Source organism: Xiphophorus couchianus, chromosome 15 (genome assembly GCF_001444195.1).
Source record: "Xiphophorus couchianus chromosome 15, X_couchianus-1.0, whole genome shotgun sequence".
Classification (NCBI taxonomy): Eukaryota; Metazoa; Chordata; class Actinopteri; order Cyprinodontiformes; family Poeciliidae; genus Xiphophorus; species Xiphophorus couchianus.
The window spans coordinates 10,053,159-10,077,398 of NC_040242.1; the positions used below are offsets into that span (position 1 = coordinate 10,053,159).

The 24,240-nt window shown below is 37.5% G+C and overlaps 1 protein-coding gene across 8 annotated transcripts in view; it reads left to right on the top strand.

The window, feature by feature from the left end:
- The window catches only part of utrn (utrophin), a 181,236-nt gene that overhangs the window by 65,650 nt on the left and 91,346 nt on the right, over positions 1 to 24,240 (top strand). The window contains exon 1 of one of the 8 annotated variants that reach the window (XM_028040709.1): positions 30 to 699. The exons of the other annotated variants lie outside the window; for them this stretch is intronic. Within the exon in view, the coding sequence (XP_027896510.1) occupies positions 553 to 699 (147 nt within the window). The 5' untranslated portion in view covers positions 30 to 552. Of the gene's footprint in view, positions 1 to 29; positions 700 to 24,240 lie in introns of those variants that run through there. 8 annotated transcript variants of the gene reach the window in all.

Sequence of the window (24,240 nt, forward strand, 5' to 3'; positions counted from 1 at the left end):
TGTGAGCGCTCGCTCTCGTTGTCCGGTGCAACTCGTGCCTTTTCCTCATCTCTCTCCTCTCCTCCCATCCTATCCTGGCGTGCCGGGACTTTCTGCTCCTCTGCCTCTTCTCTCCGTCTTCATTTCACTCCTCCTTGCCGTCATTCTCGTCTGACTCGGCAGGGTGCCGTCACAAGTGATTTGTATAATTCTCTCTTCTGGTTCCGCGGTCGGGGTGCGCGTGTGAATGTCCGCGTGGAGGAGAAAGTGAGTGTCTCGTCTTGTCCGGTTTGCCTCCATCGTGCGTGTGCTGAGCGATGTGTTAGTGTTTATAAAGAGAGAGAAAGAAAGGCAAGAAAGGAATCTCTTACTGTCTTTTTGTGAGTGTGTATGTGCGTGATGAAGCGTGGTATCTCTCTGAGCTGAGTTCACATTTGTGACTGTTTCTTTCTCTCTCTGAGTACATGCGTTTTTGTGTGCGTGCACGCATCACGTCAGCTTGGCTGGGGTCTGGTCGCTTGGCTGGGGAGAGGGAGAGGGAGAACAATATGAGTGGGGTTGGGCAGTGCTAGCATGCGGACCAGGAGCAGGCTGCTGCAGACTTGTAGCAGTCTTAAGATGATGGCCATGGTCCGGACCTCCCTCCAGAAAGTGGTGGTCTTCTTACACAGGCTTCAGAGGATGGCCATCTCCTCACCGCGCTACCAGAAACTCTGCAAGGTACGTAGAGAGACCCAGCTGGAGAACAAAATCTCTGCTTTTATAACTTCAGATGAAATTTAAGTTTAGCTTTGAGTTTCATGGATATCGTTTTTTACTTTCTTGGTGAATATTTCCAAAGTTTATGCAGGTTTTATTGAGTTTGATTTAAGACTCTTAAATTTGGTTTTGATTCTGTTTTTTTTTTTCTTTTTTAAATCCTTGCATTTTTGAGACAATACACCATATTGTTTTATACATGCGTTTAATTTGGACTCACAAATTATAAGCTGATGGTAAAGTTTACCTTCTTCGGTTCCTCTTAAATTTTTTTTGCGCTGCCTGACATTAAAAATTGTTTTTGTTTTATGTCATCTTATTAATTTATTAATTAACATTTTTTCTTGAATTTAAAATATATGCATGCGGTTAAATGTATGTCTGTCCGTTCCTCCTGTGAATGCAATGATTTGTAAGAAAAAACAAAAACAAAAAAATTGGTACTGTTTTTGTCCCACGCATCGTATTATTTGAAGAAGCTAATGGCAGCAGTGGAATGACTGATGTTTGTTTTTCTTTTTAATTTTAAGTCACTTCTGAGGTGACACGCATCTAAGCAACACAGATTTATTGTGAAAACCCAGCGGAGCGTGAATCAGTTGACTCCGTCTCTGCCCTTTGTCAGCTGTATTGATTTTACCGTAGAGAAAATGACCAGTGATGTGTGCAGTGCTTGATCTTGTTTTGTGTCGCTGTTGATCATCACTGGTCGTTGGTTGTCCTTGCTCTCTCTGCACATCAACAACTTGCTCTCGGATTAAGGACATCCAGATGTTGAGATTTGGCATTGCTGTGCAAAGAAGGAAAACAGCAGAGCTGAGGATTACTTGCCATCTTTCAGCATTACTGATTTGTCGACTGCTTTTTAAAAACATTTCCTCTTTGTTTGTTTATGCCAATATGTGAGTGAGAGCTTGTTTGCACACTTTGCTAGGTGTGAAAGCACAATAAGTACTAATTAAACTCTGGACTTGCTCATCTGGCCTCCGTTCAGCACCCTTTAGAGTCAGACCTACCTGGGTTGTATTCGTGCTGGTAGAAGGCATTACTCACTTTGCACCCAATTACCCTCCTCTGAGTTGCATCCGTCACTTCAGCATTGTTTGGCCTTCCCCTCGGGAGGGGGGCTGGTGTAATGCCAGGCTGGTCACACCTCCCTGGGGTGCCCTTACTGGCTGCCAGCCAAGAAAAGAACTTCCTGATGATGGATTTGCATGGGGCTCACAGGGTGCACCCCCTGGGTCTGGCCATTTATTCTGTTTTGGGATAGTGCTGATGCTTAAACCGCACACATGATTATTTCCCGCCCTTGTGGATTGAGTTTGTCCATTTTTTTAAACCACATACTTATGTAATCTCTGATTTGTGATTTTCCTTTATTAAATCCTTATAAAATCATTCTACAAGTTTACCCCTGGACTTCTTGTTTTCCCGGCTCCTCTCCTTTGGACCACTTGCAAGCCTGCAGCAGATCTACTCTATTGGTGAATAAAGCTGCTGAGTGGCATGCCGGTTTCGTTTATAGTGAGTCCTGGTGGCTCAGTTCTGTCTCTCTGTGTTGAATCAATGGCTGAGAATTGGCTGAAAGGCCTGCTTCTCTCCAGAGGGGTGTCCTCCTACTCTCATTACTGTTGTGTTGCTTCCAACTGTGTGTGCATGTGTGTCTTTAAACAAAGCCCACTTTAAAAGCAGCCCTAAATTAGAGGTACTATGCATTCATCCTTGCTGGTTCCTGCTGTTTCTGTGACACAAGCTCTGGCCTTTGGGCTCCACAGTCTGTGCACCTTTGCTCTTGGCTCACTGCTGCCCCCTGATATATGACTCAGGCACGGGCATAAAGCCCAGCTTTCTGACCCTTCTGTCCTTCAGCTCTGTGAGGATCCTTGGGGTTATTAGCAAGTGTTAGCATTAGCAGTTAGAGCCTCGGGTGCAGGCTGATAACCTCTACTTTCCCCTCTGGTATCTTGGCTCACACTCAAATCAGGAATATTTTCCTTCATGCTTCCTTAAATTCTTTAGTCTGCAGGCACACGCACACTCAATGCAAACGTTTGGAGCACATAATCATGCACACTTACCAATTGAGTCACAGGCAGTGGAATAACGTGGAAACTGAGGTCATTTAAACTCGTTTAGATGGCATTTAGAATCTAGAAAGACAGTAAAAGAAAATGAGAATAAGGTTTCAATTCCAATCAACATTTTTATGCTATTCACAACTGACTGACTTCTTATCGGCAGAAGCTGTGACGTGAAATGGTACTTAAATCACACAAAATAGCTTTTACTGCTAATACTGAGTGGAATATTGTGACGAAATGACGGGAATACAACACAAAATCTTATCTTGTATCAGCACCCGATATAAGTTTCCTGCCAATCTCTTGTCTGTGTCTATATCATATTAGGTTCTCCCATGTCTAGTAAACCCATTTATTGAGCCAGAGGTTGTGTGCATTGTCTTCAGCAGTGGATTTTGTGCACATTCTTCCATTAGTGGCTTTTAGACAGCCTAACCTTATAATGTCTGTGTAGTTTATCATCATGTGCTCATAATAGCAAGTGGAAATGTCTGCAACTCCCCCTCGTGATGAACAAAATAAAATAACCAGGCATATGTGTTGTAGGCAGATAGGTGAGGACTATGTTAGTTGTAATTTATATAATTTCCTCTGGTGACCTGTTCTTATGACATACAAACATAGAATAGATACCCTTGATTGTCCAACAGTGGGAACAAGATAAGAGTATTAGAACTCTTATCTTAAAACAAAATTAAGGATAATAAACTGTACAATAAGGGCAAAATTACAACATAATATAGTGTGCTGTTGTCAAAAACAACACACTCCAATCCATAGGAATGTTTGACTGAGCTTGATAATATTTCTAAAAATGTACAAAATGTGTATTTGTGCATTAAAAACAGACAATTTTCAATATATGAAAATAAAACTGCTAACAGAGTTTTGCAAATACAACTGATTGCCTTTTTCTTGGGTACTGAGATGATCATTGGAGATTTGTTTCCATTTTAGTGTCTGAGGTTCATTCCCTTCTTTTTTGTCGGTACTAAAAGTTGAATATAATAGGACATTGTGATCTATGTTGTGGCCCGCACTTCCTCAGCAGCATGACTTTAAAGTGATGCAGGATGGGCATGTGAATGTCTCTCAGACTAAATAAAGTCTAAATAACACTTGATCATTACATCAGCCCCATCTGTGTGTTTTTCTTAGTTTCGGTCATGCAGAATAAAACGAGAGAGACTCGCTGAACTCAAGACAGTGAAGGGCTTACTGGAAGGGTCTGTTCTTAAATTTTCCTTGAATTCAACCTGCACTCTCATTCCCTCTTCACCCAAAACAGTTAGGGGCAATCCAGCGAGTGACTTAAGTGGGCAGAGATAAAATGTTGTGCTCAATATTTTTCCTTGCTCCTTCAGTTCTTAGATTGACAATCAATCTGCAGGGACAAGGTCTTAGCTCTGAATCTAATGTCCCTCTCTTTTGCCAATATCTATGGCGAGTACTCTGCCACAGAGCTGGCTCACAGTTCATTTTTCTGTTTCCTTTCACTGAGTGTATCTGCACATTTGTGGCGCTGACAAACATCACATTCTCCTACTGGAGAGGAGATTACGGCATGTAATCCCTATACAAACACAGACACACAAACTCTGGTTCACTCGATTGAAAAACTCAGGCCAGAAGAGATTTATCCAAATTGGTATTCAAAAGACTTTACTAAGAAATTGCATTGATTAATCCTCCTCTCAATGTGTCCCATTACCTCTATCTTCTCTCGCTCTCTTCCCCCTTATTTTCTGCCTGTTTACCTTATAAGCGTCAACACTGATTCTTTCTCCTTTGTGGTTCTCTTCCACCGCTGGACATTTTCCCTACTCCTGTCAAGGATAATTAATTCTTTGAATAGAAGTGGAACACTTGCTGGAAGATAATTGCTGTTCTTCCTACATCCCAGCAAATTTGGTGTCTTATTTCTGTGGTAAACCCAACCCAAATAATTTTGTTCTTCATCTGTTTTTGTGGAAGAAACAGGGGCACATTTTTAATGATTTATTACTCCTCAAAATCTCTTCTCTGCAAATGAGCAAATGTCTGTTTCAGTATAGGTTCTCTTTATGAATGTTTTCCCATTTCAGTCTTTTTGAAACGTTGATTGCCTCTGCAAACCTTTTTCAGTTGATAAGGTTGAAGAAACTTTCCTTTTTATCCTTTCTTCCTCCCCTGTCATCTTTCCTCTCAGCACTATCAATTTCCACAACATCTCCTTTTGTAGCACCTTCTTACTCTCCCATGATCTTCTTTCTGTTTATGCTGCTGTCATCATCTCTTTAATTGTTAATGTTCTGCTCTCTGTTCTTCCCTCTAACAAAAACTTCTACCCACTTTTGTCTTTATTCCCTGGATGACAACATATGCTGCTGTTTAGTCATTTAGCCTTGATGCCACTCCAAAGAAACGGGTCAATCTGTGCTGTTGAATTATTTATCACATACAACATCTCGTCTTAAACCTTGGAAAGACGATTTTATTGAATAACATTAAGATCTACTAAACCCCATACGTATATAATTTGTCTTTGTGCAGATTTGAGTGTGTGTGCATCTTCTACACTTCCTGAAATACTGTTGCATTTACCAGTATAATCGGGGGAAGGAATTTCTGAACTAAATTCCATTGACTTCCAGATTTTTCTACAAAGAACAGCTCTCTCTCTTGTCCAACATTGGTCTAAATTAAGACAACGGGAGGTCTGAGATAGCAGGACCCCTCTGTGTACACAACAAACAGAGAAGAGGACTGAAAAAATGATGAGAGGTCTGGAAAAACAAGAGCTTGAGAAGGTACACAGGAGGAATGGCATCAACAGCAACACAGCCTGGTATGCTCCTCAGAGGTAAATCTTTTGGTTCGACAAAAACAAAGCAACTGGAAATGGCTTTTGCTGTTATATCACAGGGAGATTAAACATAAATCGTGCTATATATAGACTGTAATCTCCAGGGGAGGAAAAACATGCCAGAGTCAAATGCTGATATAGAAATACAACTGAGGAAAAACGAGGAAAGAACATGAAAGGTTGTCAGCAGAACTACTTTGCAACATGATGCTACATGGTTTTTTTTTGGTTTGTTTGTGAAAATGTGCACATAAGTTATAGTTCAGAAAGACAAAGTACCATAAGTCAAAACTACAATTAGGATTGTAGGCATGGGGTATTTAGTAAATCTGACTACAGGCAAGACATGTTGTTCTAGTTTTTCAGATATTTTTTGCTGCTGCCAAAAAATGTTACTTTCATTTTTCTCCTGGAGGTTTGATAATCACAACATAATTAACTCCTACCTGCAATTTGATACTTGAATTTGACAAAATTTCTCAACAAAACCAACGAATATTCATAACTTTCATCCTCTAGGCAACTTGAACAAAGAGCCGTGAAAAAGGATTTGTCGGCAAAAACAATTAGTGTCTCAATATTATGACAAGTAATCAGATGGTTTAAAAACAAGTCCTTTCTCTACTGTACCTCCAACACAAGGAAGGATGACTAATTTGAGACCACAAATCTCTGCACAACCTAATGTGAAAATAGATCTTGGACAATATCAGGATAGCATTTGATTTTGATCTTATTGTTGAATGTTGCAGTAATGAGATCCTGGATTTTTCTCAGTCTGCTCTTTTCATCATCTGCAGCATCTCCACCACACTTTCAATATCTAGCTTAGGTGTAGATGTTTAGGTCAGCGAGAGTCCATCCAACTACCTAAATATAGATGTGATGAACCAAATTTTGCGATCAAGCAGTCTTTAATGATTGATATTATACACACAGTATGTTGTTTCTCAATACTTTCATGTGAAATCACTATTGATCCAAAGACATAATTCATTTCATCAGATTTTCAAGACATTTAGCAATTTACTGTAATGCAAACATCTTCTGTTTCATTTATTTTTTCATCTTGCAGGCAGAGATTATGTCACAGAAGTACAATGTTCAGACTAAAATCTTCTTGGTTTGTCCCTGTGCAACCTTCTCTGTGGATCTAAAAGCAAGCATTAAATTAAAAATGTTCTTTTTACGTAACATGGCTTAAAAATCTGTCATCAGCTCCATAAGACGTTCGAGAAAGTTTAGAGAAGGATCAGGAATGACAGGAAGGTTTCCATGTGAGCTGTGAATGACAGTTCAACGTAAGCCTTGACGTCTTCTTGGTTGCACCGTCGCACATTGGACCACAAACTTTAAAGCAAACTCGCAGTTAGAAGAGGCGACACAGAATCGAATTAGATTTCCAACAGTGCTCACATGTGGGTGTTTATTGGTTTAGTGTGTTTCATAGTTATCATGCAAGTGTCTTTAACAAAAGAGGCTTCTCAACTCCTCATCCCACTGGAAATGGTTTAAGCTTCACGGAGAAGAAAAAAAATATACCAAAAAATAATTTATGACAGTGCAGGAAGCAACTACCGAGTTTTTAGGGGAAAGTTGAAGTGATGACAGACAGATGTAAACATAATATGAAACATGAAAGAGTTGAAAATGATGAGAGGGAGCAGGGATTGGGCACTGGGAAAATGGAAAGAAAGATGGATGACTGCTTTTTTCCATTTTACTCCATGGAGACATATATATACTCACACTGCCTTATATGCATTTTCCATCCAAGGTTTTTTTTCAGGTAGGCTATGGGGTAAGAAATTCATTTACTGCTTCAGCACATGTGTAGCTTCATTTTCCCTGCCTTCTTCCTCACCTCCCATTGAGAACAGAAGAGCAAAATCAACAAAACCCACAAACATCCACCCTTGATGAACGACTTCCCCTTTTGTCTCCGTCTCCTTCCTCTGTGTTTGTGTGTAAATGTATGGGTGTTCGTGCCAGTTCGTGCCTGCTAAATATCGTCGGGATTAGTGCCGGAGGCTTAATTAAAAAGCAATTACCTTTGGTCGCTGTGGGCGACGCTTGGCGGAGGGTAACTCTTCTAATCTGGAGAAAGGTGTTGAATTCCTCAGGATGCGACACACATTCGCAGTCAAACCCCGTACGTAAATTGTGCAATTGTCTGCAGAGTTACGGAGGGATTAAAGCAATTGTTAATTAGTGAAGTGGGTTCAGACTGAAAGGGTAGAAGAGGGGCATTAGGGTCAGACTTACTGCTATCCCTCAGTCTCATGCTCTGTGTGTGTTTGTTTATGAAGGTAAGTGGCCAAATGATATACCCCCAAACCAAATGAATTTTCTTTGCAAGACTTGCAAGCACGCTTTCATTTTTTTCCTTTCAGTCCCTCTCCTCATTTCCTCTTCCCTGAGACAACGAAGTAGGTTAGGACAGTTAGTGCCAGAGCTAATTTTTTAATTTTAAAGTTCCAATTAGACGTCGCTAATCATGGTAATTAGATAATCACTATGAGACTGCCCTTAAAGAACCCTGTATTCATGAGACAGTAGAGAGGTACACTGATCAGGCAAAACAGTGCGACTCCATACAGGGGAAATGAATAACACAGTTTAATCTCTTTGTCATGGCAGCTGCTAAATGGTTTGACATATTAAGCATGTGGACATTTGGTGATGTTTTTAGTGAGTTTGTCTAAGGGCATTTTCAAAACTGAAGCTCCTGTGGTCTGTAGCGGTCAGGATTTATAAAATTTGGTGGATGTATCAATGGTTTGGATCGGTTGACATAGTGGAGTGTGAAAGCAAACAAAATCCACTGAAATATAACAAATGTTTCTATTTGGTCCCCAGTCGAACTGAGTCTATGTCATCAGGTGTGAAAACTCCCTTAGAGGACTTGAGTGATTTGTTGCTAACATCTTGCTACCAGATACCACAGACCACCTTCAGGGTTTCAGTGGAGTCCATGTTGCTGGTCTGGGCTTTATTGTAAACACATTGGTGATCCAATCAAGTTTTCATGATGTTCCAGGCATATTGGTGCCACTCAGCAAATACTTTTCCAGACTTAGAGGATTAATATCACAGCCAGATCTAGAGAAACTCATCCATATGGTTATCTTTAGTTACATCGATTATTGTAACAGGTTTGCTTCAAACAGCTGCAGCTGATCCAGAACACTGCTGCTCATGTTCTCACTAAAACCTGGAAGACAGAGCACATCATCCCCTGTACTAAAGCCCTTAAACTTACTCCTTGTAGTGCAGAGAACAGACTTTAAAATACTTTTGCTAGTTTATAAATCACTGAAATACAAGATCTGTTGTCATTGTATCAACCTTCCAGACCTCTCAGGTGTTCTGGTTCTGGCATGCTTTGCATCCCCAGAACCAGAACATAGAGAAGCAGCACTAAGCTTTTATTCACCACAGATCTGGAACAAAATTTTCAGAAAACTGCAAAACAGCTGAAACACATAGTCTCTTTAAATCAAAACTAGAAGCACACCTGTTTAGAGTTGCCTTTGATTAGTAGCAACTGGAACATTGATCAACATATTTGATTTGTATTTGCTTTGGAATTTTGATGATGATATTTGACTGGGCATGTTACATTTTTCATAGCTGATGGATGTACAGTATTTTTAGACATAAAGCACTTTGAACCGCCTTGTCGCTCTAAATAAACTTGTTCTATTGAAGTGAGAGCAATATGTGTACAAAGTATTACATTCATTCACTTTGAGCTGAAGGTCTTTCATTTATTGTTTTGAGAAATTGGCTTTAGCTGCAGGTGGTCAATATGCTAACGATTCAGCTGTTGAAGCTTTTAGAACAGAAAATCAGATTAAGGTTAATCATTCGTTTGTGGCAACATTTTCTTCAAGTTATGTTCGTGCAATCTGTTTGCCCTGGTGTTTAAAGATTTTTTTATATCTGATTAGAAATACATTTTGATACGCTGACTATTAATTACCGGTATACATGCTTTGAAAAATGCACACAAACATCTTTTCCCCTCCAGCTGAGAATTATTACTGTAATTCCCCTCTGTCCTCCTCCCATTGTGCATCATTTTATCTATTTGTAGCTCATTTTAGGCCTTGCCTCCCCAGACGGTGCTATGGCAACTGAATGATTGACAGGACAATCGATGAGGGCGCTGGATGCTCTTTCTCTTTCCCCTTCCTCCGTCTGACCTTCCCTTTGACATGACTACTGTTGGTGCCGCTCCTCTCGAAGAATTACCTGTTTGCATGACGCCTACCCTGTGGCTGGCCTTGCCCTCCAATGCTAAAGGTTGGACATCTGGTAAAGATGAATAATCAGCTCACTGAGGAAACGCACACATGCTCGCACATGCTTCTTTAATTGCTCCTGAATACATGAATTATTATAAACCTTTAAACATGTTGCTCAGTTTTTTTTTTGCAGATGCTATGTCTTGGTTTTATTAATTAATATTCCTGTTACGTTTTTAGTTGTGTCATTAAAAATGTTGCAAATATTTGCTGAAATGTAAAACTAGGGGAAACTTTCTACTGCAGATTCAGGGTTAGTTTGGGATGAACAAAGTTTCTGTCAATACCAGCACAAAATTACTACACTGCAAGGAGATGTGAAGAAGGTGATATGACCCTTATGTACAATGTTTATCATCCTCTATAATTGACAAAAATATTGGTAGTTTTAGTAAAGATGTTTACAACATCATAAAATAAATTAACCCTTTATCCTTTTACCACCATTTCACTGTGATTATTATTATTTTTTTTTTTTGAAAAACGCATCCTTTAATTTGAGTACATTAATTCAGTGGGGGGAACAAATCCCACCTTGGAGAAATACATGTTAGTCCTCATTGCCCTATGAAACGCTTTATAATACATTAAATTATAGTTCAATATGATTTCTTGTTACCTTTTGGTATACATAATTACTTGATACATTTCTCATAGTCATACTTCAATATGGGAAAGGTAAGCAAACATGCCATTCAGGTAGGTCAGATGTGTGTTGATCCTCATAAATCAAGACATGGGTACAAGAAAGTTGGCACTTAAAGTTACTGATATCTGGAGTCATAACAATATTTTCTTAAAAATGTTTTGTAAGTTTTTGCAAAAAAAAAAAAAAAATCAATTGTGATAAACCTGTTTTATCTCAACTGGATAAAAATATATATTTTGTGATATGCAAAGTGTGATTTTGTGACTTTTGGAATGTATTAGCCAACAAAAATATTGCAATCCCAATACTTAAACTATGAATATTGTATACATTGACATTACAATGACTATATTGGCCATATATTTTGCAGTTCTTGGTCTGTATTTTTTGCTGCCACACACAGTGAGCAGGATGATTGTAGGAACTTACTTGTGCAGGAGGGAATGTCTTTGGTCCAAATCTCCATTAGAACAATTTATTTTCAGGCTTTTGTTCACATCTTTGCCAATGGTCCCTGTAATTGTGGAGAGCACAGTACCTGACTGCAAATACTGATAGATTCCACACAATTAAGCATAATTACAGACAGTTTAATGCAAGCAGCAGAAACATAAACAAATAAAGATAAAAAAAAATCTATTTACAGGTATTTTTAGTATTTAGTTTTGGATGTTATATTAATGTGATATTTCTGTTTCTGTTTATATTCTGTTCAGCAAAAAGTGAAACTTGTTGCACTCACCACAAACCCTTTGGCTTTGGTACTGCACACTGTTGTATTTACAGTGAAAATACTGGTTTTGGCTTTTTTAATCTGTCTTGACAGCATGGAGAGTTTACCGTCTGAAGATGAGGATAAACATCGTTCTGACAGGGTGACAATTTTTAGCTTGTCAACTATCTGAACGCACACGCCTCAGGAATCTCGCTGATACCATATATTTTGTCATATCTGCTGGTCTCAGTGGCTGTTCGCTTCGCTAAAATGTGTTTTTTTTTTTTTTTCTTGTTCCATTTTGAGCCTTGCATTCATTGGCACTTGTTCCGTATTTGTTCTTTTATGGTGTGTTCTTCTGCCTCATGCTCAAGTACATTACTTTTTAGCTCAGCAATTTTTCTCCAAAGTCATTTTCAGTATGTGTTGGTAAGATGGCTCCTAAACAATGGAAAACTTTAACATTCTGTCTGCCTCATGTCTTCTGCCAGTGACATGATTTATAAAATACGTATGTCTGTCTGCAGAGTCCAACCTTACCTCAGCTGAATCTTTTTGACACAAAGGCATTGTAGTTGTCATTTGGATGCATCATTGAACTTTTACGATCTTTGTTCTCATTGAAATAAGAGGATTCATGTGGCTTCAAACGAAGCTGAGATGAAGTTTTACCTTCCCAGAAGAACTTTGACCTTTCAGAAACATGCAGGCACCAACACACCTGTAGCTGTCACTTCAATAAGAGGTTGTTCTAGAAAGTAAAGATTCAGAATAATTGAACCAAAATTTAAATGTTTATTTGTAAAAAGTTTGAGAAATATGACTTATCTTATACTTCACTATTATGTGCTACGTTGTCACAATCTTATCACATAAAATACCAATAAAAGATTGTGGTTTTAATGTAGCAAAACATAAACATTTTATGGATACTTTTTTAAGGCTATGTAAATACATTATACTAAAGAAATATATGTAAGAATATACAAAAAATTAATGATCTGCTTTGTCTTTATTATTCCAGGCCTCAGCAAGGAGCACTGCAATGGCTTCGCTTTAATAAAACAATCTTCTTTTCCTATTTTAATTCGTGTTTTATTGTCTTAATTTTAGAGCCCAGACAGCATGCAGCCATTTGAAATTAGGATGAATTGTTTTTTTGCTTATCTCCTTAGATGATTGAACACAGTGTTCTCAGCAGTAATTGTAAGTAGTTGTAATGTGCTTGGTATTAAGATATAATTTCTTTCTGAGTAGTAACGTCCAGCCAAAGCTCTCCTGGGCTTCATTGCTGCCTCAGTGCCATTTTTATCATATGAAATAGCTGTAAGTTTGATTGGATGTCTTCCAGCCACCAGAATCGTGTTTTTCCCAGTAGTATAAAAGATATTGGAATTATGTGCTGTGTGACTAAATTGCTTCTGGAAGCCACATGTATAGAGGGACAGAATCGAAGGGACAAATAGTTGGGGTAATGGAAGATGGCTTCAGGCTGTGTCTGTGGTATAAATCTGTTTTCCTCTGTTTTTTATTCGAGTTTCACTTACTGCTTTTCTCCAATCGCCATACATAGCAATCAGAAAAGATGGTGCCCATTTTATCTGTGTAGATAAACTGTTTCTTTATTTTTCTCTAAATATTTCTTTTGAATGCTGTGATTTACTTTGGTGGGACGACTATTGGTGTTGTAAGACTTGGTTATGTTCTGCTTCTGTTTCTACATCTGTGCTGACGGGCCTGAGCCTACAGCTGATAGAAAATCAATTTAAGGCTCTAACCGTTCCATAGATGTGCCCCTCATCACCTAATTGCTCAGTTCACCTCAATTAAAGAAAACAAACCACATGCTCACACATGCAGGGTGTTTATGTATGCACACACTACAGCTGTGCTTTTATTGCTGCTCTGTCACAAGACGGATTAGATTGAAAATTAGGAAAATGATTGAACAGAAATGATTTCCTTCCTTCCACCCTTCTCATTTTGTTTTCTTCCCCATTATTCTCTTCCCTTCCCTTCCTAATTTCCCACTATCCAAAGTTGTATACTCCCTTCTATAATGTCCTTTTCTTCCTCACCTGCCTTCATTCCCTAAACTCTACTTTTATCATATCCCTCTTTCTTTCCTTCTTTTTGTGCTTTTACTTCCTTTCTTATTTGTTTTTGTTTCCCTCCTTGTTACTCTTATGCCTTTCTTTGTGTCCCATCTTTCTTTTCTTCCTTGTTCTTAGCAAAGACGTCTGCGACATCAATAGTAACTCAGTTGTTAGTTTCTAATTTTGTGATAAATTTTGTCAAAACTGACTTAAAGACATAAGATCCCTGGACTGTTGCCTTTGTAAGTTTTTAATTCTTAAATAAAGATGTGCAGGAACCCTGGATAAATGTATTAAAGTGTTGAGGTGCTGATCTAATCTGTTGCTTGTTGCACAGTTAAGACATGGCCTTGATGGTTTGTTTTCTCTATCTCTACTTGAAACCTGTGTGTACCGAGTTTCTTGTTGGTGCTTGAGTGACAAAAGTAGCAGTTTCCTTTTTAAAAATTTGAAATATTCATTACTTCACGCTGCTTAATGGCTTTCCACTACAGTGGTATTTAGAGATTTGCTTTTAGCAGCTCATGTTACATTAAATTATCTGCTTTTTAAAGGAAATGCCATATTCATGATGCTGTCTCTCAGATGAAGAGTATTCTTTGGACTGTTGTGGTAAAATTAAATTTATTCAGGCAGAAATTGCACATTTGCTTTATATTTCATGGATGTTAGTTTGGAAAGAGTGAAAAACCCTCCACAACACAGCCGGCACAAACAAAAAACATAGCCTAAGGAAAGCTGTTTTGATCTCTAAGGAACACTGATTTGTAATGGTGACAATATGTTCTTGCAAGAAAGTTTGCCTTGAGAAACTTTAGTTTTTACTAACAAACTGATCAATCATTTTGCTTGTATCACTTTTGCATTTTACCAACTGCAAACTCACTTGTTGTTCCTATAAAACTAATAAAGTGAGGATATATCTCCCCTCAATACACCAACCTGGAAAACCTTACAAATAACAAGCTTCACACTCATTTTTTTCTTCTAACTTTGCTGTTTCATTACAGTCGAACAAGGATTTGTTTCATTGAAGTCTGACTGGCTTTTACCTTCAGGAGTATCTTTGAAGTTGTTGTGCAACAATTTTGTTTCCTTTTTGCCTTGAGTATCGAACATATTCATTAATGCTGGGGGAAAAGTCAAGTGACAATCATGTTGCTTTCTCAGTTTTTATGTCCTACATGTTTGCTTTTATCAATAGTTTATTCTGTGGTTATAAAATCTGCTGGGTTTAGTGGTTTTAAACTTGGATTAAATGAACGGTTTCTCTCTAATTTATGAACTTTGCTCAATTTCCTCTCTTTGATTTGGATAAAAATGATTAAATTAATGAATCACACAACCTTTAAAAATATGTTCATAAATTAATTTGAATAATAGTTTTTCCCAGTTCGAGTGGAGATTCACAAGAGTGGAGATTTGTGTTTCACAAAGTTTAAAATGTGTTTGTCCAATTAGGGCTCTTAGCATTAATAAAAAAATTTTTTAGATTCAATGGGTCTTCCACAAACACTTGCAAAATGTCTGCTCTCTGATTCAGGCACATTTCTGCAATAATTAGCCATGAAATTGGAAAACGTCTAGCAATTTTACACTTAATTTACCATAATTTAAATTAAAGAAAAAAAAATATAACAGTGAACTTGTCCAACGCTATTGCTTCATTTTGTTTTTGGTAAATCTTTTTTTTTTTTTTTTTTTAATTGATCACACAATTGAAAAACAAAAGTTTAACTGAGGCCTTTGTCATTAATTAAGTGCTAATGTGCATTTGCTAAATTTACACTCTGCTATTCTGACAAATGTATTACATTTATAAAAAAATTATATTAATAAAAAAAGTTTTTATATTATTATTAACTAAATAAACTAAAGTAATAAAAATAATAAAAGTTAATTGTATCACTTTTTTAAAAATCAAACAACTTCAACTGAAACAGGTGGCAAATGGCTGCAAATGCATACAAAACACGTGACAGAAGTCAATTGAAATTCAAATTTAAATATGGCTAGTGGATAATTTTTTGAGTCTCAAAATGTGTGTGTATATATTTATGTAAAATTATCCACAATTTAAAAATAAAAAGACTTTGGCATTATTTAAATTTGAATTTTGGATGATTTCAGAAATTCACTGTGGCTTTTGAGGGCATTTGCCAAGTTCCTTTCTTTTGTTTCAGGTAATTTAGTTTCACTCTGGCTCACAGTTTAAAAGTGTATTCCTCTACAAAAAGGGTCTTTGACATTTATCAAAGTTAAACTTAAGTTCTAGCTCCAAACGTAAAAAAAATAAATAAATTATTGTAAAGCTATATAAAATTTTCATAAAAATAATTTTACCACATTTTACGGTGAGAGTTTTAAATATATCTCTTATAGGGTAAGATTTTTACTCTGTTGTTTGAACTCATACAGTATTTAACCAGTAGTTTATATTGCCTGTTGTAATACACTGTCAACAACCAGCCGACAGTAGTTATTGCACAAACAATGAGTTATTTATGTGCATAAATTATTTCACACCCGAGTTTGAGAATACAGTTTGTCAGAGAGATATGGCAAAGAAGAATAAAAACTGTTCACCTGTTTATTTGCAAAGTTTTTTGTCTTTACCCTCATTTGTTGTTTACACTTCATTTTTCTCCCTTCAGTCTGTGATAAAAAAGAACTGGTCCAAAACGTATCTGCAGGTTGAAAGGCATCTTTCTAATCTGACCTACCTTTGCTCTTTAAGGGAAGCAGTTTATAAAGAACGGAATACAAGCGAAGAACGAGGAGCATCTGTGCAGCAGTCCTGAAGCTTTTAGTGCGTCTCCTTTTGATTCCAAATCAATACAGTTTTTTCCAGCCCAGACGCTCTGTAGCACTGACTATTACTCTGGGCCATTGCGTTTAGTATATTTGCTCATCGCGAGACGCACTTCGCTGTTTGTTTTGTGTAAGTGAAAGATCAGGAGCTCTCTGCGAGGAGCTCCTGTTGGTGTTTGCGTCAATTTTAATGCCTCGGAGCATCTTAATGTGTCTAAAGAGTGCTCTGTCAGGGAAAAGAAGCCGAGCGGAGAAAACGAATGTCCAGCGAGTTAGAAATGCGGCTCTAAAGTTTACTCAGAACGTGATTTAGAGATTGGGCTTTAAGTCAAGCCAATTACTTCATCACAGCTCTCCCAGTCAGGGTTAAGTGGACTATCGGAGAAAAGCGCAGGGCGTAAATCACGTCCTGCCGCTAGACGCAAAGTGGTGTTGATGACAGTCATGGTGTTTGGTTGAGAATAATGGAAAAAATAAGTGCAGAGAGTTGCTTCTCAAATGTAGTTACACAGGCATAATCCCCTTCCTCTCGATCAGCTGTAAAGCAAAGATGGCCGTGACATCGATAGTAACTCAGTTATTAGTTTTTAATTTTCGCCCACGCGCCGTCTCGCCTTGCCCTGTCTGCATTCAGCTGAGTCGGGCTTTGCCAAGGCCACGGCAGATTTCCAGCGTGAGCGTTTGGAAAGATTTGTGATGGTAAGCAACTATCACCAGGATGTCCTGGATTCTTCAAAGCAGGTTATTATTTCATTATTTTGAGCCTCATACTGGGTTCAATTACCGGGTCTGCTTTCATCAGCAAGGACAAGTCAGCAGTTCAGGCTTCATTAAAGACGGGAAGTGCTTTATATTTCTTTTTGAATCTAGTCTGTCAGAATCAGATGTGTGAGAGAAATGCGTGCAGAAAGGGTAAACTGGATTAAAATCCTGTTCAGATGCTAAACATTCATGTAGCATTATGCCATAAAATCTCTCCACTGTGAAGTGGATTAACACTTGTATTTGCTCAACAGTTGCAAATTGTGGTAACCTCCCACAGATGAGTAATCACTTCACATGACTCAGTTCTCCTCCACTTTATGCGTTCCTCTTTACCTTTCAGCTTATATGTTATATAAAATAACTTTTGAAGCTTTGTTCAAACTGTTACTGCTTCATTAACCGATTATTTCACAGTTTTTACTTGCAATCTGAAGACATCAAACACATTTTATAAAAATTGTGAGACTGGCTCTGCATGTCCTTTCGCCTAATGCATTTGCTAAAGTACTTGGGGTTAGAGAAAGGTTTAATTGAGTATCAGAAGGTGAGCAGCTGCTGACACCACTCATATTCACAAGCTCCAACCAGATGCAAATTGTGCTTGAATTAAAAAATGCTTTCTGTCTTTTACATGACCCTGATGGCTATTACTGCCACTTACAACTGATGTGTCTTGAAAAGGCCTTTTTTTTCTCTTACTATGTTCTCCATTAAACATCTCATCAGTAATACAAAGGATTTTTGACCTGGAAGGTTATTTAATTCAGGGATTCTTTTTTTCTGCATTAATTTGAGGTCTGAAGTTGTTCTGAGGCCCTGAGTTTGACATTTACTCAGAAGTCAGGCAGGCTATTTTTATTTAATACTAAACTGTATTCAGTAAGTACATAAAATGCAAATGTTATGTACTTGCATAACATTACATATTTGCATAACAAAGTGTGACAAACTTTTCATACTTTGTCAATTTACGACCAACAACTGCTACGGATTCTGGTGGGATTTTGAGTGATAGACCAATGCAAAGTAGCACATATTTGTGAAATTGAAGGAAAAGGATTTATGGTTGTCATACTTTACAAATTATCTTATAAATGCAGCATGCATTTGTATTCAGCCCTTCTACTTATTGCAGAGCCACGATCTAGAGAGGGGATTTTTTTTTTGCTCATTAGCCTTCATAAAATAGCTCAAACTCTGTCAGATGGTTTGGGAGATGCCTGTGAGGATTCAACTTTAAATCGGGCCACAGATTGTCAAAAGGATATGGGTTTAGACTGTAATGTTGGCCATTCTAACACATGTATAAACATTTTATTGTAGCTGTGGCTTGATTCTTGGGGTTGCTGTTTTGCAGGAAGGTGAACTTCCACTTCAATCTCTAATCTTTTGCAGCTTCTAATAGATTTTCTTCCAGGATTTCCCTTTGTTTAGCTCCATTCATCAGTCCATCAACTCCAACCAGGTGCTCCATCCTTACAAAAAAAAAACCTTGCAAAAAAAAAAAAAAAAATCCTCACAAAAACAGAAAAAAACAAAAAACCTGCATCCCCAAACAAAGATTCCGCCACATTTTACTGCAGGGATAGTGGTTGCTTTCAGTTTTCCACCATGTTTATTGTTACATTAAATTCAAAAGTATCAAATTACAGCATTTTATGCAGCTATATCATCATGGTAATGTTTATTTAATGTTTTGCTAAAATAGTTTTTATAAAGCTCTTATTATTTATGGTGTTTTATAGTATTACAGTTATGATTTCTTTAGATGTAAAAGCAATAGATTTTTGTCTGAAAACATTACCATTAGCAGAAAAAGTCAATTTTAATTTTTTTATTGAGCATATGTAGTTAAATAGGTTGAGTTACATGTATTTTTATGTAGATTCTACATAAACTTGTTTTCAATCTGCAGGGAAAGCTAAACTGACCGTCAGCTGTGTAACTGTGAGTGGTGAAGTGAACATCAGTATTTGCCCCAGTCTAATACGATGATCATGGTTCATCACTATATTTGCATGGGTAATTACCAACAGCTTTACAAGTTCAAATAACTGATATCATTAATGAGCCACATAGACAGGCAAACTCCACTATAAAGTCTTGTTGCGTGTTTTATTACAATGATTGGTCATACCCAACAGGCTGGTTTGGCTATTTATAAGCTCACCTCAGGACTGATGTTAACAGCATGTTGATCAAAGACAGTGGTGACTGTGTTGCCACTTAAGAGTCAGCTCTGGGCTCTATATAAAGCATCAGCACAGTATAATAATAGGAAAAGCCTCTTGATTAGACAAGCTCTTAGCAGAAAGCGTGAAATTGATGACAAGCTAACGAGTAATCCATTGCCATTCAAACAAAGAACAATCTGTTTAAATTGGGCATGAAAATTATTCCATTCCAACAACCGGAAGTTGAGCACATACAATGCTGTAAAATGTCATTCAGAACAAATGGATGATGTTTTCTTGTAGAAATTACTGCTGCCCTTTAGCTTTGTGTTTAATTCGTCAGAGCTTCTTGTAAATGATTGCTTGTTAGAATGAAGCCTAACCCAGAAGATATGATCGTAATTGGAATATTGTAGTTTGAGGATTATAACTTATAAACGATGAAGGGGTCAGATGTATTTGAAGGTAGTTTTGTTTTTTGGTGCACCAATCAGTTTAAATTGGTGTTAAATTATTAGACATTTAACAGCTAAAGTGTTAATTTTTCTGGATCCTTAAGTCAAAGAAGAAATATTGCCTCAGGGCTTAGCAGATATGCCTATTAATGTTGTCTTTAATCTAAACTCTTTGCTGTAATGATATCAAACTTTTTCTCTGTTTGAATGATTAACTGATTTTGTGTTCATGCACATTTCTAGTTTTTTTTTTAAGTCCAGAGAACTGTGAGTGTATGAACCTTTCCCATAATTCAAACTAATGTGTACAAGTGTTTATGAACGAATGCTAATTTTAGGAATCGCTTTAGTTCCCCGTAATTGGACAGGCCTTTCATCTCCCACTCCTGCTGCTTTTCAATGTTTTCTCATCCAAACAGATCAAAGGCACCACTTTACAGATTAAAAAGAAGAAAAATGTGTGTATGTGTGGCTACATCCATGCATGTCATCACTAAAACTGTGCCTTGGCTGATATCAGCTCTTTCTTTTCTACGTTTATCAGGTTTTATCTGATCGTCTGAATCATCATCTCAGAAAGCAGCTGAAGCTATAACAAATCTGAAACTTGCAATCACTAGTTATAAGAAAATCCAATTTTACTCCCTGCCTCTGCCTTTTTTTATACAGATTGTGAAAACATATACTTTAAATTAGACTATTGGATAACATTTCTCATTTTAAAGTGAGTCTATATGTTTTCCCAACAACAGAGATGTCAGATTGTTTTCTTACACCTTCTGGATTCAACATTGCTTTGTTTGTAATTAGGAATAGGCTTTCATTTTTCAATATTTATGTAATTGAATATGAGTACTAAAGATTGTGTGGATGATGAAGCCAAAAAATAGACTACTAAGTTATTAAGAGAAAAACTGACAACAGTATTTATAACGATAGAAAAATGGTTTCTAATAGTTTTTACAAAACAACTAATGGTATGAAACACTTAATTCAACAAATTAAGCGAAATTAACTGAGAACTTTGATTTAAGGATAAAATTCAGTTGGTAAAAATATAGTAAAATTGTACTGTATCTTCTGTGGTTCTTAATTCAAATTTATCTAGGGCATTTGAATAGAAGTTTTTGAAAACTTTTCCATCGACACTTTTCCTCTCATTGATAATGCTCCTTGTGTATGCTGTCCTATTTTTTGCCTTTACAACACAATTACAGCTGCTTCTGTCTCTTCCTTGTCTCCTTATTGCCATGCTCTCCTCAGATTCTTTATTCTTTTCTCCTATTGAAGCGTATGTTGAAGGCTACTGTGCTTTAATGCTCTGTCCTCCTGAATTAAAAACGCTTTTCTTTTACTGAAGTTTGAAGGCTAACTTTCTTCAACCCTCATCGGGTCCACTTTGTGCGCCAACCTAGATCTAGACTCATCACTGGATTAAAGCAGAGAATCGTTAGGAGGCATTCCATCTTATGAGCCATTGAGCTTAACATGCAACTAGGAGAAGCTGCTGTTTAAAATGAATTTGAATTGTGCTTAAAGATGCATTAATTTGAACAGGAATTATGTTCGCTTCCTAATGTCATCACATTACATCATTACAATGCTTTTTATCACATTGTGATCTTTGCTGTTTATTACACATACAGTACCTTGTGTGCAGATTTTTTTTTTTTTACCCCTCCAGGGGTCTTTTGTGGGCTCTAGTGTCCCTTATATGATAGTAGGCTGACAGGAAACGGGGAAGGAGAGGGGGGAAGACATGTGGCAAATGTCGTCGGGTCCGGGAGTCGAACCCGCGACGGCCGCGTCGAGGACTCAAGGCCTCCAAATACGGGTCGCGCTAACCGCTACGCCACCACGGCACGCCCATTGTGTGCAGATTTAAGTACTATATGCAGCTATGGATTTGATAAATAGCTGACTGTTTTTCCATGGACTCCTGATAGGAATGTGCTTCTAACAACACTGCCAGAAGGTGGCAGTATTTCACCAAGTAGTTACCTACTAGCCCAGGTACAGTTTAGTGAAGCTGTACTTAGCTTAGCATAAGAGCTACCAGAAGGAGGAGGGGGGGGGTAGTTTTTCTGCAGATTTATTGTTTCTTCACTTCTTCCTCACTTCATCTGCATCTTTTTAAATAAAAAGTCATAAACTATCCTCTTGAATAGGCCTGTCGCGATAAACAATTAATCGCACAATAAATTAAAACTATTGACCTCATTTTAATTATCGGCTTTATTGTTTCTCCTGGCCTTTTTTTCTTTCTGTTAATGACACTGAATGAAAAAAGGCTCAACTCCGGTGCTCTCCACTGACTCCTCCCTTCCTCATTTTTAGTGTAAAGCCCAGCGCACACTACACGATCTTAGAGTTGTCAGCCGATTGTCGGCCCATTTTCAAAACCTGAGAGCCCACACATTAGCCGACAGAAATCCTAGGTATAACTGTTCGATCGGGTTCGATCCTGCTGGGCACAAAATAATGGCTACAAGTCCAGTTAACTAATTTTAAAACCAGGCATTAATCAATGCTTTACTACAATCTACCTGCAATGCATGTGGCTAGTGTCAGCGTAAAGTCCTGCCTGAATGAAAATCATTAGAACCTATTTATGTCACGTTAATGAAGAACAGCTGAAAAGTTACCGGGTTTATCAACTGCGGTAGCAATTTCGCTCCCCTTGTCATTTCTATATTCTTTGAAAATGTTCAACGAAATGTTGAATAAACATTAATGTTGTTTCCACATATCATCTCCAATGACCGCTGGACTTTGGGTTGCGCTGTGTCAGCTGTTAGGGATTCCCCTCCATGCTTTCCCCTCTGAAAGCACGGAGGGGAATCCACGCTTTCTGATTTGCTACCTGTCACATTCAATGGGCTGCGTTAACGCTCCCAGTTAGATCGGAGCGATAATCTACTGTAACACACAACACACTACAGGACAATCGGTTATGAAATCGCAAGCGACAATCTTAGAACGGCCAAGGTTCTAAGATTGTCATAAGGGGAAAATCGTGTAGTGTGAACTATTGCATGTGCCCATCGTTTCTATTTAAATCTAATTATTACTGAAGGGCAATATGAAATACAGACTTCATTTTCTGCACTCTTTTGGTTGAATGCAGTATTTATTTCCACTTTGGCTTTATGTTGTTTAGTTTTTATTCTAGTAAATTTTTTGTTAATGGAGACTGAGAATCCATTTTATTTTTGATTGTTTTGTTTCTTTTGTTCTTCAGTTCCAGAGTTAAGCATTCTTTTGAAAATAAAGTGTTTCTATCTTTGGCAGGAAATCGCATGCATTGTTGCGTCATTTCCATTAAATCAGTGTAAAAAGGTCTTCAAACAATATTATTGTTTATCGTAATAATTGTTTAGATAATTAATCGCCCAGCAAAATTTGTTATCGTGACAGGCCTACTCTTGACGAGAAGCTAAACATCCCACTAGAAGCTTTACTAGTCCTGTTTAAGAATAGGAAGGTCTTAAAACTAGCATCTGATTGTAAAATGGTAAAGAGTACCTTTTCTCCACTTACCTCCAGAAGCTTTCTCCTTAACCCTTAAAAAAAAGGTTAGTCACAGCTCAAAGGAGATGCCATAAACCAATTTTCCACTAACAGAAATGCTTCATATTAAGGCTGCCTTGGCTTTATACATCTTGTAGGATTATTTAGTGTAGCATAAACTATTCTTGAAACTTCTTATACAGGCCTGATAAATTCAGAAACCGGCTGTTTAGCAACTGCCCCTTGTGTTTCTATGACAATAAATATTTCTGAGGATTTGTTATAGCCTTCCCTTCAGGAGACGAAAATACACCTTAGTATGACGTTACAGTCGGAATCCGAAGCTTAGTCACAGTTGCATCTTTGCCATGAGCAACTGTCACATTGAGTCATTCTTAATCAAAACAAAATTGTGCCAAAGTGTTTTAATTTCATCACCTTTTAAGTTCTTTCAATCCCATCCATTGCCTGTTTCATTCAGAAGCTTAAGTGATTTCTTCTATACTGTCTTCTGTGCCTTTTTGTCTTCTGAGATAATAAATACATATGAGCATTCCGGAGAGAGAAAGTGAGCGGAAACTCGTGTTATTGTGTTTATTGATGGAGCGTTAATAATGTTGATGCTTGCTGTATTGCATTGAATGTACAAAAAGTGTTTGATTAAAATAGACTGGAGAGCATAAAATCACTTGAAAGAGTTGCTGACATTTCATGTTTCAATAATTTTACACTGATTGTAGTTATTAATAAAGGTCACCTCATTAATCAGGCTTTACAAAGAGGAGTCATGTTTTGCAAGCCAACACACTAAATGTCCTAAGTGAACAGACTTTGGCTTTTAAAAGGCCTGGAAATGAGGATAATCTGCACAACTCTGAGCTTGTGTGTTGATAAGATGTTTGTTCCCTTCTTTTCGGAGATAGACCAAGGTTACTGACGAAAGTGATGACTAATAGTACCAAGTGTGGATGTACGCTGATTAGGCACAATGACATGACTGCACAGATGATGTGAATAGCACAGATTATTTCTTCATGACTTTGGTTGGATATATTGAGGAGCAAATTAAGGTTTTGTCTTTTAAAATAAAA